The 15,708-nt window shown below is 37.2% G+C and overlaps 5 protein-coding genes across 6 annotated transcripts in view; 4 read left to right on the forward strand and 1 right to left on the reverse strand.

Moving 5' to 3' along the window:
• LOC104707807 (F-box protein At4g02760-like) overlaps window positions 1-1,601 on the forward strand; it is an 8,258-nt gene extending 6,657 nt beyond the window's left edge. Inside the window, exons 7-14 of one of the 2 annotated variants that reach the window (XM_010424237.1) lie at window positions 28-128; window positions 213-325; window positions 429-493; window positions 579-651; window positions 734-796; window positions 899-957; window positions 1,076-1,168; window positions 1,265-1,601. In XM_010424237.1, coding sequence (XP_010422539.1) covers window positions 28-128; window positions 213-325; window positions 429-493; window positions 579-651; window positions 734-796; window positions 899-957; window positions 1,076-1,168; window positions 1,265-1,388 — 691 coding nt within the window. In that variant the 3' untranslated portion in view covers window positions 1,389-1,601. The remainder of the gene's footprint in view (window positions 1-27; window positions 129-212; window positions 326-428; window positions 494-578; window positions 652-733; window positions 797-898; window positions 958-1,075; window positions 1,169-1,264) is intronic. The other variant, XM_010424238.1, reaches the window with a different exon arrangement.
• Window positions 4,676-5,276, forward strand: LOC109125976 (F-box protein At4g02760-like). The gene is made up of 4 exons (XM_019228815.1): window positions 4,676-4,759; window positions 4,855-4,917; window positions 4,996-5,051; window positions 5,153-5,276. Exons 1-4 carry the CDS (start codon window positions 4,676-4,678, stop codon window positions 5,274-5,276), a joined length of 327 nt encoding a protein of 108 aa, XP_019084360.1.
• LOC104707808 (protein GAMETE EXPRESSED 1-like) lies at window positions 6,398-8,705 on the forward strand. The gene is made up of 6 exons (XM_010424239.2): window positions 6,398-6,939; window positions 7,039-7,626; window positions 7,707-7,833; window positions 7,919-8,105; window positions 8,200-8,344; window positions 8,442-8,705. The coding sequence occupies exons 1-6, from the start codon at window positions 6,455-6,457 to the stop codon at window positions 8,701-8,703; spliced, it is 1,794 nt and encodes a 597-aa protein (XP_010422541.1). The 5' UTR covers window positions 6,398-6,454; the 3' UTR covers window positions 8,704-8,705.
• LOC104707809 (pentatricopeptide repeat-containing protein At4g02750) lies at window positions 8,816-12,260 on the forward strand. The gene is made up of 2 exons (XM_010424241.2): window positions 8,816-10,258; window positions 10,950-12,260. Exons 1-2 carry the CDS (start codon window positions 9,061-9,063, stop codon window positions 12,080-12,082), a joined length of 2,331 nt encoding a protein of 776 aa, XP_010422543.1. The 5' UTR covers window positions 8,816-9,060; the 3' UTR covers window positions 12,083-12,260.
• On the reverse strand, window positions 12,372-12,976 carry LOC104707810. Its single transcript, XM_010424242.2, has one exon. The coding sequence runs from the start codon at window positions 12,898-12,900 to the stop codon at window positions 12,559-12,561; it is 342 nt and encodes a 113-aa protein (XP_010422544.1). The 5' UTR covers window positions 12,901-12,976; the 3' UTR covers window positions 12,372-12,558.

Raw genomic sequence — 15,708 nt, forward strand, 5'->3', positions numbered from 1 at the left:
ATATATATATATTTTTGCATTAATTAGTGTTCCAGGACGCGGGTTAAATCCACTAGAGCAGTTAGGTTTACTCACGAGAAACTGTCGCTTGATAGAGAACCTGTTCATAGAGATATATAATTCAGCAGGTAAATGTTTGTGCTATGAAGTTTTCCTTTGTATTTCATTTGAGTGTTTGCTCAAAGTTACCTACTTTGTGACTGGGAGTATAGGCCGTATAACAGATTCAAGCTTGTTAGAGTTTGGGGATAATTTCCCCAACTTAATTTCGCTATCACTCCTATGTTCTCGGCTAAATGACGCAATAGCACAAAAATTAATCAAGGTATGGCTCCTCTGGTTTTATTGTTATTTCTGCTCTTTTCGTTTGATACCATCTAATACATTTCTACAAACCCGAAATAATAATATTTGTGATGTTTTTACAGGGTTTTCGTCACCTGAAGCACATTAATTTGTCGAGATCGCCTGAAATCAGTGGTTGCTTTTTGAGGTTCATGTCTTTTGAGTAAATGTTAATGATATCTTTATTAAGGGGTTGGTAGCAAATTATTTATGGCTTAAGATTTTGGTGGTAGGGGTTTGGGACTTTGCTGCAAAGATAGTCCACTGGAGACTCTAATATTGTGCAACTGCAATTCTCTAAAGGAGGTAAAACACAACAAATTTATTTAGTTTTGTACTTCATTCTAAAATTCACAGTCATGAGTTTTTACCGCACATTGGAATTCAGAGAGAAGTTTTGCTGTTTTTGAATTCTTTACTGGACGGAGACTTCAAATCCATTCGACTTATCGTAAGTTCTTATAGGAAATTTGCTAGTTTTACATAAATTTGCGTATGACACAAGTAAAATTTCATTATCTTAATTAAAGCCTTTTTTTTTTTTCTTCTATAGGACGTATCTAACAACCAAGGTTTAGTCTCTGATGAAGGCAGTAGTTCTTCTGGACCAAGGTAACTGACTTATTTGTTAAAGTTTTCTTTGGTCCACAATTTCAATTTTTTCATAATTGATTTGTTTTTACGCACACACACACACATATATATATATATATATTGTTGTTTGTTGTAGATTTCCTATCGAGGAGCTGAAAAAACAGAGACCAGATGTCACAGTTGTGGCAATATTTGAATCACAATCATCATCATCATCATCATCATCAAGGTTCATCAATAACTAGCTTTATTAAGCTTTCATTTTTTAATACCTAAAGTAATTGGATTTTTTTCTAAATGGTTGTGTGTTTTTGTAATATTTCAGCTCAGGTGAGGTATATCCCGACGGCACCTCTTCCTGGACTTCTGAGACTGGCAGCGATAGCCTCTCCTTGAGTTCTAATAATAACAGCGAGGATGAGCATGACTACGACATGGACTCTATATAAGTTCATAATTTATTTTTGGCGTACCCAGAGAGGTCTCCGAAAAGTCAAATATTGTTTCATTCTCTCCGAGAATCTAAATAGTTTGTCTTCCTCCTAATCTTCTCCATTAATTGGTAGTTATGCTAATGGATTTGTCCAAGAATTCATGTAATCCGTTTTCTAATAATTCTCGAAGAAACACGATCACTTCAAAAGTAAGAAACATTCAAACTGCTTCATCTGCTGCGACGATCTCTATTCCAGTAATAATCGCAGCTTCCTGCTCTGATTCTGCATTTTACACGGAATCTGAAGGAGGTCTGTGATTCAGAATAGGGTCAGCCTGTCCGTTGCTTTAACTAAAGAGAAAACGAAGATGGACAAAGCGAGTATGACTTATATAGTCTGAGTGTCTCGGCCTTTTATCTTCTTAGAAGAGTTGAAAGACCAGATCTTACATTCACCATGAATATGTTCCTCATCCCCAGTTGTTTTTGCTATAGCCGAGGAGCACTTGCTGTTAACGAGAGAGAGTTCTGAAGTTGGAAACATCTTTAACCATTGATGAAAAAGTGCCAAAACAGATAGCTGTTTGTTTCTAACATGTACTACTGTATAAATCCACTTTAAGTTAGGAAACGACAATGTGGATACTGATAACTAAAGTTTGAGACCCTCACTAGTCACTATGTGGTTGCAAGTTTACTAAATTCACCCAAGGTCTATAATACACGATGGTATCATTTATTCATTTATTCTCTCCTCTGATTTACTCATTTACATATATACAAGTCTATGTTTGTTTTTTTTGTTTAATTAATCAGAGAGGTCTCCCAAACGTCATATGTTTTCATTATCTCCAAGAATCTGAATCGTTTCGTCTTCCTCCTAATCTTCGCCACTACTTGGTACTTTGGTAGTCATGCTAATGGATTTGTCCAGGAAGTAGTGATTTCTGTTCTCTTACATTCAAACGGACTCTTCCCGAAATCGATCGAAGCTGCCACGATCTCAGTTCCAGTTACAACCGCCACTTCCGGTTAAGATTATGACGGCAGAAAATCATGCAAACCAAGGTAACTAATATTTTTAGATTGTTTACCATTTGAGAAATAGTAATAATCATGGTTAATGACGCACCAGTTTATATGGCCATCCTCAGCTTTCCCACAATTGGATGTGGCCAACAACACATGTGTGGGTAATGCAGATTTTGCTGCTGAACTAAAAGCTGAAGGGAGACTAGGGTTTTTCTTTGATAGGGCCAGATCTTGTCGGAAACCGATTGCTGTCACCCTCAACGTGACTGCATATTACAATGGAATTGTTTCCACCATCTTCAAATCCATGACTCACCTACTCCAGACGAAGAAGACAGAGTTTAGCAGCAACAACACCAATCGACTCACTCAAGTTTCGAATCAACTCGCTATTGGGGCATGTGTTGCCACTTATCTCAAACTACGTGCTCTTATAGTTACTGAATTCCCTGACAGGTACACTTCAGCTTATCTCAGAAGGCCAAAAGGAATCACGGACGTCTTACCTGTGGTCGTTGCACCATTTGCTTTTGCAATTCAACAACTCGGCGCTGTCAACATCACTAACCTCCCTCATAAGGCACGTTATGTCCCAGTTCTACCTCCTACAGGACATCAGTACGGACTTCCGAATAACAAAGTTTGGAACCCTGAGGCGTACACTCAAGCTGTGGAATATGCTAGACACTTCGGACTATACTTTCACGTGGTTGATACGAACCTGAAGACCGGTACCCCCTGGTGGTTACTGAGACAACACTTCTCTGAAGAAATGTTCGAGTTGAAGCTCCCGTTCCCGGAGGTAAACTACACTTCTGCCATGACACTCACACACTCACTCTTCCTGCTCAAGACAGACAACGAGGAGGACCTTGACCCATCAAACGCTATTTTCGATCTCACCCCTTGCGAAGAGTCCGACTACGGTTCCATACTACGTAACCCTCACCCTGGCATCAACGTCACCACGTTCATGACCATTGATGAAAGTGCCAAACAGATCGTTACTTAGTTCTTACATGTAACTTTTGAAACCACTTTTTAAGTCTTAAAACGATAATGTGGACATGCTCTAATAACTAAGTTTGAGACCACTATGCGGGTTTTGGACTCTTATGTTTATATTCTCCTCCGCCAAGTCAAAATTGTTTCATTCTCTCCTCTGCTCTGCCAAAGAAACTCTCAACCCCAAAGCACTCTGTTTTCCCAAAACGTAGCGTTTTACTTCTATTTCTTAAAACTTTGCGTTTTTATGTCTATTTCTTAAAACGCTGCGTTTTTTTAGTATTTGGTGTAATTAAATTGAAAGATAGTCTAAATTCTTCTAATTTCGAAAGTTGTCTTCTTGTCTCTGTGATGGAACCTTCTCAAAACCCCAGCAAGCGACTTTGCAAAATCCAAAACCCAAACCCTAATTCTCTCCCCAATGTCCCCGGTTTCGAACAGAGCCACGTCGATCTGATGATCTCCTCGTTCCTCTCGTTGCCGGATTTGCCTTCGTTATCCTCGCCGCTCTCCATCGGCTCCTCCTTCGACCGAGCGGTTGAGAAATTGTTCGAAGCTTCCGGCGATGACTCCGTTCAAGATCTTCTCACTGATCGAGCACTCCCTTCTTCAAGATTCCACCAATATATTTTCCCGAAAGCGACTCTTTTTGTTACTCCCACATTGACTTGACAAGTGTAGTGTGGTAGATGTTAGAACTAGTGTTGTGTGTAGTATGATCCTTAATGCTGGAAAAGAACTCAGGTCAGAGAGATTTTTGTGTCTTCATGAAATCCCGATTCAAGAAAATGTCAGCATCTGTTCTTAGAGAAAGAGTTTGGATATGGTAAAGTTTTTCCACTGTGATGCTTTGCTTTTGTTTTCCTTTCATGATTGCTTAAGCTGACCCTAATGTGTGTCAGTTAAACCGTACCGTATATGTGGTTTGTCCTTTGAAAGAAACTGCTCCAATATGACTTCACTATCACTTATAGGTTTTGACCTAAGCGATAGAAACGCCTACCTCCTTATTAAGGTATGGCTCTTTTGGTTTTGTGGTATTTCTTCTATTTTCATTTGGTGCTGTCGAAATCTTTTACAAAAATATTGGATGCTTTTTGCAGGGTTTGCGTAAGCTTAAGTACCTGAACCTATCCAGAACAAAGATAACCACAGGACTCTTTTGAGGTTGATGTTTGCTGAGCAAACATATTGATGATGATATCCTACTAAGTATTGTTCTCTGTTAGCAAAATTTCTTATGGCGGAGAGTTTTATTTTCTGATGGGTAGGGATGTAAGCCGTGATGACTGCATAGACTCTCTGCTCGAGACTCTGATATTGCGAGATTGCAATTCTCTAGAGGAGGTAAAGGAATTTAAACATAATACAGTTTTTCTTTTGTTGTTGCATCTCATATTAATGTCACTAATATTTGACTCGTTTGAGTTACACATATTCAGAGAGATGTTTGCCTGTTTTTGAACTCGTTACTCATAGGAAACTTCAGATTCATTCGACACATTGTAAGTTCGTAATAACTAGTACTTTACTTGTTTTGGTAAAAATACTGCTGGTTTACCCATACTCTTTTTCTTCAATAGGACGTTTCAAATGAAGCCGGATTGATTTATGGCAACAAGCCATGTAGCAAACCAGTGTAACTAATTTTTTTTACATTGTTTACCATTTAACAAACAGTAATAAAAATAACTCGGTTAGTGACGTACCGGTTTATATGGCCATTATTGTGTGTTGTAGGTTTCCTCTGGAAAAGCTGAATGAAGAAAGACCAGGGATCACTTTTGTGGCAGAATTTAGAACACCACCAGCAGCAGGATCATCATCATCATCATCATCATCATCATCATCAATTTGTTGTTAGGCTTTTAAAACAATATATTAGGAATTGAAGTTAAATGATTTGTCGTTTGTAAAATTCAGCTTAGGAGATTCTTCCTCTAGCAGTGGAACTGACGACGATGAAGACTGAAGTGTGACTTGTGAAGTTGTGATAATTAATTGTCTAGTCTTTTATTTTTTGCTGAAGACAATATTTTTAGGCAGTAATTTATTTTTATAACTTTAAACCAATAGACGAGTAGTATTAAAACTTTTGTTGTGTGGTAAATCCACTGAGACGACGATCTTCAGAAATGCAAATTCAGTTATATCGCGCTCTTTCATGGCTAACTCAGCAGCAACGTACATACTTGAATGGACTCAAAAGAAGAAGATGCATCGCAAACATTGCATCGAATTTTCACTCGTCGAAGAGAAGTACTCAAACCCAAGATCCAAATTAAACCGAACCGGATTAAATGAAAATCAAACCGGGAAGTAAACCAAACGTTCGCGAAACGTTTACATCTTTTTTGTCAAAAGAACCTGTTCATGTTACCTTTTTAATATCCCTTTTTCTCACTTTCATCCTAATCACCGACTTCAACAAAACAAAAAAAATAAATTCTGCAAATTCTTCTGTTTTCTGGTAAGCATTGGTTTTAGTCTCTAATCCTTTAATTACTTGCTAAACTGTTTAGAATCATGTAAGGTTCTAGTATCTGTTACGTTTCGTGTTTATTTTGGTACTTGATTTGTTTTGCCACGTCTCTGTTATGAAATCGAGTGACAAAGAGGTTGAGAGTCTTCTCTTATTCAAAGTAACATAACTATTTTTAGATTTTTTTGTGTTCATCCATTGTGTTTTTTTTTTCTTTCTCTCCTAATATCGACTCTGAATTTGACCTTGGTCATGTGATTTACTTCCTTATTTTAGAAAGATTTTTTTTCTGAAATACTTTAACGAAGATTTTAAATGTCTTTTATTTTCTTCTTTTTTAATTTGCAATTTGATTCGTTAAAAAAGATAAATTTCCATTTATCTATTGGGAAGTTCAAGGGGTTTCCTTTTCTTGCGCTCCAAGTTTTTGTTATATATATATTCACAACTCTTGTAACGTAATAATCTTCTCTCTCCTTTGTTATTTTGTAGGTGATCGATCATCACACATCTCCTTCAGAAGAAGAAGATCAGAAGAGACCAAATAAAAACTCGATTAAATGGATCGTTTGAGCAGAAGTTTTCTTCTGTTTTTATTGGTCTTACTTATAGATTCTCCATTAACATGCCACAGTTGGGGATGGTTCTCTTCTTCTTCATCGGAAAACACTGACTCTTCTTCTTATTCCCGGTCGTCTCATCGTAGATCCAACCCCGAGTTCTCCATTGAAGTTTTCAGTGACCAGAAGGCGGTTCGTGTCCTTGAAGACGCTAAAAACAAGCTTGTTGGTCCAAACAGTTGCTGGCAAAATGCTTATAGATACCTCTTCTCTGGCTGCAAAGAGACAATTGCCACAGAAGAAAAGAGAAAGAGGTTTGCTTGGCATTTAAGCGATTGCTTTCTTAAAGACTCTGGAAGACCTGCTTTTCCAACTTGTAGTGATGATTCAACAATGATGAGTTGCCTCAAGAAGCTTGATGATCATGAGCATAAGATCTATCTCGAGTTCATGCTTGAGACCAACACCATCTGCCAACAATTACAGTAAGATTGACTCTCTCAAACATGAGAATTTTTTACTTTTGATTTGCGAATTGGATTTATTAAGTTGCTTATTTCTTATTTTATTTTTTTGTATGGCAGGAGTTACGCGTTCAAGAACGAGATAGAGAGACTTGTGAATGAGCTGAAGAGTTCAGCTCAGCATACAGAAGATAAATTGGATATCTTGGAGAGTAAATCTGATTCTTTAATACAGAGCTCGAGCTTGATTCATGATTCTCTAGGGTCAATAGATGCTCGGGTTCAAAACGTGGCTCATGTGACAAACACCATAGAAACTCGTATGAGTGGACTGTCTCAACAAACTGCAGAAATATATCAAGAACAAAAGAGTATTGCAGAATCACAGATGGAGTTAATGGACGGTCAAGTGAAGATGAAAGAAACCTTGAAAGATGGAATGGAGATGTTCAGTGATGCCTATACTAACATCCAGGAAGGAGTTGATAAGTTGAAAAGCGATACAAAGCAGATTGAAGGGGAAATAAGTGTACTCGGAGATAACCTATCAACTAGAATGAATGATTTGCAGAGTAAAACTGATGACATTGGAGTTAAGGCTGATAGCTCGTTGGATAAACAACAGATGCTTTTAGATGGCCAATCTGTGGCCCTTGACGGTATCCAGTTTCTTACCCGGTTTCAGTCTGAGGCACTGCAAGAGAGTAGGTAAGTTTCAGTTACATTAGAGCACTTTTAAGTTCAAAGGCAAGACTTTTTTTTTTCTAACTTTTGCTGCAACTTTGTAGGAATACATTGCAACGGTTAAAGGAATTTAGTCAGGAGCAACAGGAAGATCTTGCAAAGCGGCAAGAAAAGCTTCAGGAGGTTCATGATCATCTGTATGAAAATTCAAAATCAATGTTGGAAGCTCAGGTCAGTCCTCTAAACCTTTACACAATACTTCAAGCACATAAATCAATCTTTTATTTTTAACAATCTATTTATTTATTTTTTTCAGGTAGCGTTTGAGGCAAAACAGGCGAACATGTTTGTGGCTTTGGATAAGTTGTTTGCTTTGCACAATGCGATGCTTCTCGAGTCCCGAGTGATAAAAGCCTTCGTCATCTACTTCTTGTCCATCTTTGTCATCTACATGTTTACAAGTACAAAACAAACTTATATCATAAGGCCAAGGCTTTACATTGGTAAGTATCATATTCCAAATCTCTATCCTAATACTATATTTATAAAAGTGGAATACATTCGTTTTAACAGACCTTTACCATTTCGCTGATGCAGGTATGTGCGTTACCTTAGCATTAGAAGTGGCAAGTTTACGCTACGTGAATGATGCAGAACGTCAAGCATGGATTATAAACATTTTGAGGTGTCTATTCGCTGTTCTTGCGTCAGCTCAGCTTCTTCATTCTGTTTTCACATACAGGTATGACTAATTAAAATCCTAAAGAAAACACATGATATGTTTTGAATAAACAAAAACTCAGAAGCTGATCTTATTACACTCTTATCTGAATTTGCAGGGACTATGACGTACTAAACCACCAGATCCTGTTAGGATTAGTTGACAAAGTTAATAACATTCTAAGCAAGAGAGAGATGTCGTGGGATGAAGAAGATACAGAGAGCGAAGTAGACTGGACATCTTGGGTCGATACAGATATAACTGATGATGATAAAAATCTTGGAGATGCTGATTTCAAAACCCCACAAGTGATCAAGAACAAACCGGATATTACTTCTTCGACGATGACTAGAAGAGTGTATAACTTGCGTCCGCGGTAGACAGCAGCAAAGTCTTTTTTGACTCTATATAATTGTATGCTATTGTGTTGTAATAATGTATCTTATATGCCTTGACTACTATTTTAGCTACAAAAAAAATGCATATGTGAGTTTGGACTTGTGGAGAAGGTTTTGCAATTTCTCAATCTCATCTTAATTTTTGCAGTAATCACGGACATTAAACAATCTAATTTAATCCATATACATACATCAAACCCTAGAATGATTAGTCTCAATTGAATCGCTTATTTGTTAAGGCATATAATTTTTTTGGCAGTAATTTTTTTTATAACTTTAAACCAATAGTATTAAAACTTTTGTTGTGTGGTAAATCCACTGAGACGACGATCTTCAAAGATGCAAATTCAGTTATATCGCGCTCTTTCATGGCGAACTCAGCAGCAACGTACATACTTGAATGGACTCGAAAGAAGAAGATGCATCGCAAACATTGCATCGAGAAGTACTCAAACCCAAATCCAGAAACCACCGCAGAGCAAACCTCCCACTAAATCTGGAGACTCGGATATTAAGGAGTGGAACGTAGCTATAAGCAGCTACATGCGTACGGGAAGGTGCAGCGAAGCGCTTCGAGTCTTTAACCGTATGCCCAGGTGGAGCTCCGTTTCTTATAACGCCATGATCTCTGGGTATTTGAGAAATGGCGAGTTTGAACGCGCCCGGATGTTGTTCGACGAAATGCCTGAACGAGATTTAGTCTCATGGAATGTGATGATCAAAGGGTATGTTAGGAACAGGAATCTTGGGAAAGCAAGGGAGTTGTTTGAGAGAATGCCTGAGAGGGATGTTTGTTCTTGGAATACAATGTTGTCGGGATACGCTCAGAACGGGTGTGTTGATGATGCAAGAAAGGTTTTTGATCGAATGCCTGAGAAGAACGACGTATCTTGGAATGCTCTGCTCTCTGCTTATGTTCAGAACAGTAAAATGAAGGAAGCTTGTATGTTGTTTGAGTCAAGGAAGAATAATTGGGCATTAGTTTCGTGGAACTGTTTGCTTGGTGGGTTTGTTAAGAAGAAACAGATTGTTGAGGCAAGACAGTTTTTTGATAGTATGAAGGTGAGGGATGTGGTCTCTTGGAATACGATCATTACTGGTTATGCACAGAATGGGAAAATAGATGAGGCGAGACAACTATTTGATGAGTCTCCTGTTCAAGATGTCTTTACATGGACGGCAATGGTGTCAGGATATATACAAAACCGAATGGTGGAAGAAGCTAGAGAATTATTCGACAAGATGCCAGAGAGAAACGAAGTGTCATGGAATGCCATGCTTGCAGGATATGTGCAGGGCGAGAGAATGGAGATGGCAAAGGAACTGTTTGATGTTATGCCTTGTAGAAACGTTAGTACATGGAACACAATGATTACTGGATATGCTCAGTGTGGAAAACTTTCTGAAGCTAAAAACTTTTTTGATAAAATGCCAAAGAGAGATCCGGTCTCTTGGGCAGCTATGATTGCAGGGTATTCGCAAAGCGGACATAGCTATGAAGCTCTGGGTTTGTTTGTACAAATGGAGAGAGAGGGAGGTAGACTGAATCGCTCTTCGTTTTCATCTGCTCTAAGCACATGTGCAGACGTTGTTGCTCTTGAGCTCGGGAAGCAATTGCATGGACGATTGGTTAAAGGTGGGTATGAGACTGGCTGCTTTGTTGGGAATGCACTTTTGTTGATGTATTGCAAATGTGGAAGCATAGAAGAAGCGTATGACTTGTTTAAGGAAATGGATGGGAAGGACATTGTCTCTTGGAACACAATGATTGCAGGTTATTCAAGGCACGGGTTCGGAGAAGAGGCTTTAAGGTTCTTTGAGGCGATGAAGAGAGAAAGACTGAAGCCAGATGATGCTACCTTGGTTGCGGTATTATCTGCGTGCAGTCACACAGGACTTGTTGAAAAAGGCAGGCAATATTTCTATACGATGACTCAAGACTACGGCGTAACACCTAACTCGCAACACTATGCTTGCATGGTCGATCTTCTAGGTCGAGCTGGGCTTCTAGACGAAGCTCAAAATCTAATGAAGAACATGCCCTTTGAACCAGATGCTGCTATTTGGGGAACTCTACTCGGTGCAAGCAGAGTCCATGGAAACANACTTTTTTGATAAAATGCCAAAGAGAGATCCGGTCTCTTGGGCAGCTATGATTGCAGGGTATTCGCAAAGCGGACATAGCTATGAAGCTCTGGGTTTGTTTGTACAAATGGAGAGAGAGGGAGGTAGACTGAATCGCTCTTCGTTTTCATCTGCTCTAAGCACATGTGCAGACGTTGTTGCTCTTGAGCTCGGGAAGCAATTGCATGGACGATTGGTTAAAGGTGGGTATGAGACTGGCTGCTTTGTTGGGAATGCACTTTTGTTGATGTATTGCAAATGTGGAAGCATAGAAGAAGCGTATGACTTGTTTAAGGAAATGGATGGGAAGGACATTGTCTCTTGGAACACAATGATTGCAGGTTATTCAAGGCACGGGTTCGGAGAAGAGGCTTTAAGGTTCTTTGAGGCGATGAAGAGAGAAAGACTGAAGCCAGATGATGCTACCTTGGTTGCGGTATTATCTGCGTGCAGTCACACAGGACTTGTTGAAAAAGGCAGGCAATATTTCTATACGATGACTCAAGACTACGGCGTAACACCTAACTCGCAACACTATGCTTGCATGGTCGATCTTCTAGGTCGAGCTGGGCTTCTAGACGAAGCTCAAAATCTAATGAAGAACATGCCCTTTGAACCAGATGCTGCTATTTGGGGAACTCTACTCGGTGCAAGCAGAGTCCATGGAAACACAGAGCTAGCTGAAACAGCTGCAGATAAGATTTTTGCAATGGAGCCTGAAAATTCCGGTATGTATGTTCTTCTCTCTAATCTATACGCTTCTTCGGGTCGATGGGGAGATGTAGGTAAACTACGAGTGAGAATGCGGGATAAAGGGGTGAAGAAAGTTCCAGGGTACAGTTGGATTGAGATTCAGAACAAAACGCATACTTTCTCGGTTGGGGATGAGTTTCATCCTGAGAAAGACAAGATCTATGTGTTTTTGGAGGATCTTGAGTTGAGAATCAAGAAAGCAGGGTATGTTTCAAAAACGAGTGTGGTTCTTCATGATGTGGAAGAAGAAGAGAAGGAGCGTATGGTTCGGTACCATAGCGAGAGACTGGCTGTAGCGTATGGAATAATGCATGTGCCTTCAGGGAGACCGATCCGTGTGATAAAGAATCTGCGCGTGTGTGAGGATTGTCACAATGCCATCAAGTATATGGCGAAAATCACAGGGAGATTGATTATTCTGAGGGATAATAACAGGTTCCACCATTTTAAGGATGGTTCATGCTCTTGTGGAGACTACTGGTAAAGTGATGATGATTTCATTTCATCTTGATTCGATATAACTATTGACCAATTAGGAAATGGATCCTGTCTTCGTTTGGCAAAAGGTGAAGGAAGTGTTGTCAATTGATGTATCCTGCCTGATTTCACCATTGATGTAAGCAAATTGGGTAACCTTTTCCTTAACTTAGTAGTACATGAATCTGTCACCTTACATGTTACAAATCAAAGTAACTGATTGATTGTTAACTTCTGATGTAGATCACACATGTGTTTATATATTTGAAAATCAATTTCATCAAATCCATTGTTAGTTTGCGAAATAATTACATCTATTATCATTTCCAACTCAAATTTGCATTGACACAAAAGTATTACATTTTCTTCCCATAATTATTATCATTGTTTATCAAAAGTTCAAACATATAATAAAATGCATATATTAAAAAAAAAAAAAAAAAACAATAATCTTTCATACATCTCGACTAGCCACGACGATAATTAATGCTCATCATCTTCTTCATCGCATAATGTATCCAAAATATCCTGAGCGGACGAAGAGTCTGACCCGATGAGCCGATCTAGCTTCTCATCACTCCACCAACTTGTCGGTTGTGACTTGCGGCGATCTTTAGATTTGTGGCCAGACTTGATAGCCGGCGACACGTGGCAATTACTGTACTTGGACCGCTCACTTTCTCCGATGATGTTTGACTGGCTGGTAGTAGATGATGACACTTTGACTCCATTAGCTGGTGGTGGGTTTGTGGGTCGCGGATGAAAGCCCCGCGGATGAATCATTCCCGTCCTTATGACGCCTTGCTGACGACCTTCATTCTTCATGTTTGCTTCTTATTTTGACTTGAGACTTGATGAATTGAGGAACTTACAATGACTTGTATATATATATATAGGATTTGAGTTTGAGGAGCATACCAGATAGATATGTTTGGGCATCAAGAAAATGAGAATAGTCAAACATGCTTGTCGACCAAGATAAATTAATAGTTATCTTCTCTGCCTTCCTATTTGCTTTTTGTCGGCACTCAAAAAAGTCTGTTCAAAAAACATTGTCGTTTGCTTTTCGTAATTTAGTCGACTTTTTAAGAACTTAATATATGTAAAATTGTTATATAGGTTCTAAATCCTAAAAAACTATTGGTAGTCTCTTCTTGTGTTTTATAAAACTTTTCAGAAAATATTAGAGATTACCAATATTTTCCTTTGATGTGGATATAATCTTAGCCATTAGAGACACTTTTTTTTCCACAAAAATATTGGTAATCTAGTGTTTTCCAACAATTTTTTTTTTACACTCAAATTAATAAACAAATATGAGATTCAGTTCGGAATCCAGATAAAAAAAAAATAAAAGTTGATATCAAACTTGAAAAAGCAATATATGTGGTGTTGTATAATTGTTTTAGATCATTATATATACATTTGGATGTTTAAGTAATTTCTAAAAATACAAAAAAAAAAAAAAAAAATTAAAAATTGTTATCCAAACATGTAATTTCAGATACGTTTGATCTAGGTATAGCTAACTCGTATTCTTATTTGCTAAAACTGGTAATCTCTGCTATATTTATCTGAAATGTTGGATTAATTTGGATCCATTATAGAGAAGATTAGTAACATAAATACACGTGTACACAATATTTGATGGTTTTAATTTTTTTTTGCAAATATAGTCCATAATTTTTTTTTTCAAGCAAACAATAATTTAAACAATAAACTAAATTAAGATATAATCACACACATATATATTATCGGGGCATTTTCATTTTTTCAAAATACTGTTCATTTTCAAAAATACCATTTTTTAATATACAAAATAACTAAATTTTAAACCCTAAATCCCAAATATTAAATTCTAACCCTGTAAAACTATATACTAAGAACTCAATCCTAAAAAATATTCTAAACATTAATTTAACATATTGTAATTGTGTCAAAAATGGCAAAAACAAAAATATTTCAAAAAATATATTTTTGAAAAAAGTATCTCGAAAAAGACATTTCTAACAAATTATTTATATTATTCTGCATAAATTTGAATTCTAAATTTATAGATAAATCTTTAATTTTGACATAATTATTAAACATAAACTTACGACAACCAGAAAAATGACTAGAAAATCTCTCAATTTTAGCATTTGTAAATTGGTTTACTATGTAAAATTAAGCTAAAACAATAAATATAGATGTTTTTTTTTTGTTAAATCAGAATAAATCCCCAGACCTATGGAGGGGTCCGAGACTAATCTCTGGAGAGAGAGTATCCCACGGGTAGGGTCCCCCAGATTTGCAAATGGGCCGTAAGCAATGGGCCAATACCCATCTGGTCAAAGGAATAAAACTATCAATTCTGTGCTTCCCAAGAAATATAGATGGTAACAATGCATAATCAACACACACTTGAGGAATTAAAGCTGCCTTGCCAACTTAAATGTTACGAATTGAAAACTAGAATGTTCTTTTTTTATATACATATACATGGCAAAATCATAAACAAACACAAAAAAATCAATTATGGAAAGATTCACATTTGTAATTTGTTATCCCATTTTTTAAAAAGTGAAAAAATAAAAAATAAAAATAACAACAAAACTCGGACCGGAGGTTTAGGAGCCGTAGCCATTAGTATGGATTTTAATTTAATAAGTAACTAGATTTGGACCGGTGCTACAACACGGATTGAAATACATTTCATTATTTTTAAAACATTATATATGTAATTGTTTATAATATTATTTGGATGCAACTCATGCAAATAATTTTTATGGTAAATTATCATTCATGGAATGTAAATCTATTATGTAAGTCTTATATTGTTAATTTTAATCCGTGCTAGAGTAAATAAAATTATTAATCCGTGCTAGAGTGTGTCCAACATGTTCTGTGATAGAGTATATAAAAATTTAACCGGTGCTAGAGTATATAAGTCTTAAAATTATAATATAAATAAAAAATCAATTCGTTGAACGTTGTGGTTTATCAATAAAATCTGTGGAAAGTAAATTTGTAATATTATGTTTAAAGATCTTTGGAAACAACTTGATATAAGATTAAAATCTTCCCAAAATACAATTTGGAATATCCATAATGTTATTTGTTACCATTAATCTATCAATTATTAATTTGGAATATTTTGGTGTAACCACTAATATATGAATTAATTTATAATCTATCTATAGCTTATTTGTAACCATTTATTAAAAATATAAAATCTATAAAAACTATGTTGTGCACTTCCTTTTACTTAAAAAAAAAAAAAAAAAAAGGTATTTAGCAAGTATTATTAGGCAAAACGATAGAGAAGAGAAAGACTCTTTCAACGTTCTGTTCCACTTCCATGGATTCACCAAATCCTCCCACTCAAATCCCTAACTCGGTCCGTTCGGTTCCTGGCTCCAATCAGAGCTACGCCGATTCGATTATCTCATCGCTCCTTTCGTTTCCCGATTCCTCTCCGACCTCCATTAGCTCCTCCTTCGATCGAGTCCTCGACAAAGCTCTCGCCTCCGCTTCCGTTGATGAATCCGTTCAGGATCGTCTCGTCGATCGTACTCTCGAACTCGCCTCTCTCCTCCTCGATTCCACTAAACGATGCTTCCGAAAACGAGCTTCTGTTCACAATTCCAATTC

Source organism: Camelina sativa, chromosome 8 (assembly GCF_000633955.1).
Source record: "Camelina sativa cultivar DH55 chromosome 8, Cs, whole genome shotgun sequence".
Lineage (NCBI taxonomy): Eukaryota > Viridiplantae > Streptophyta > Magnoliopsida > Brassicales > Brassicaceae > Camelina > Camelina sativa.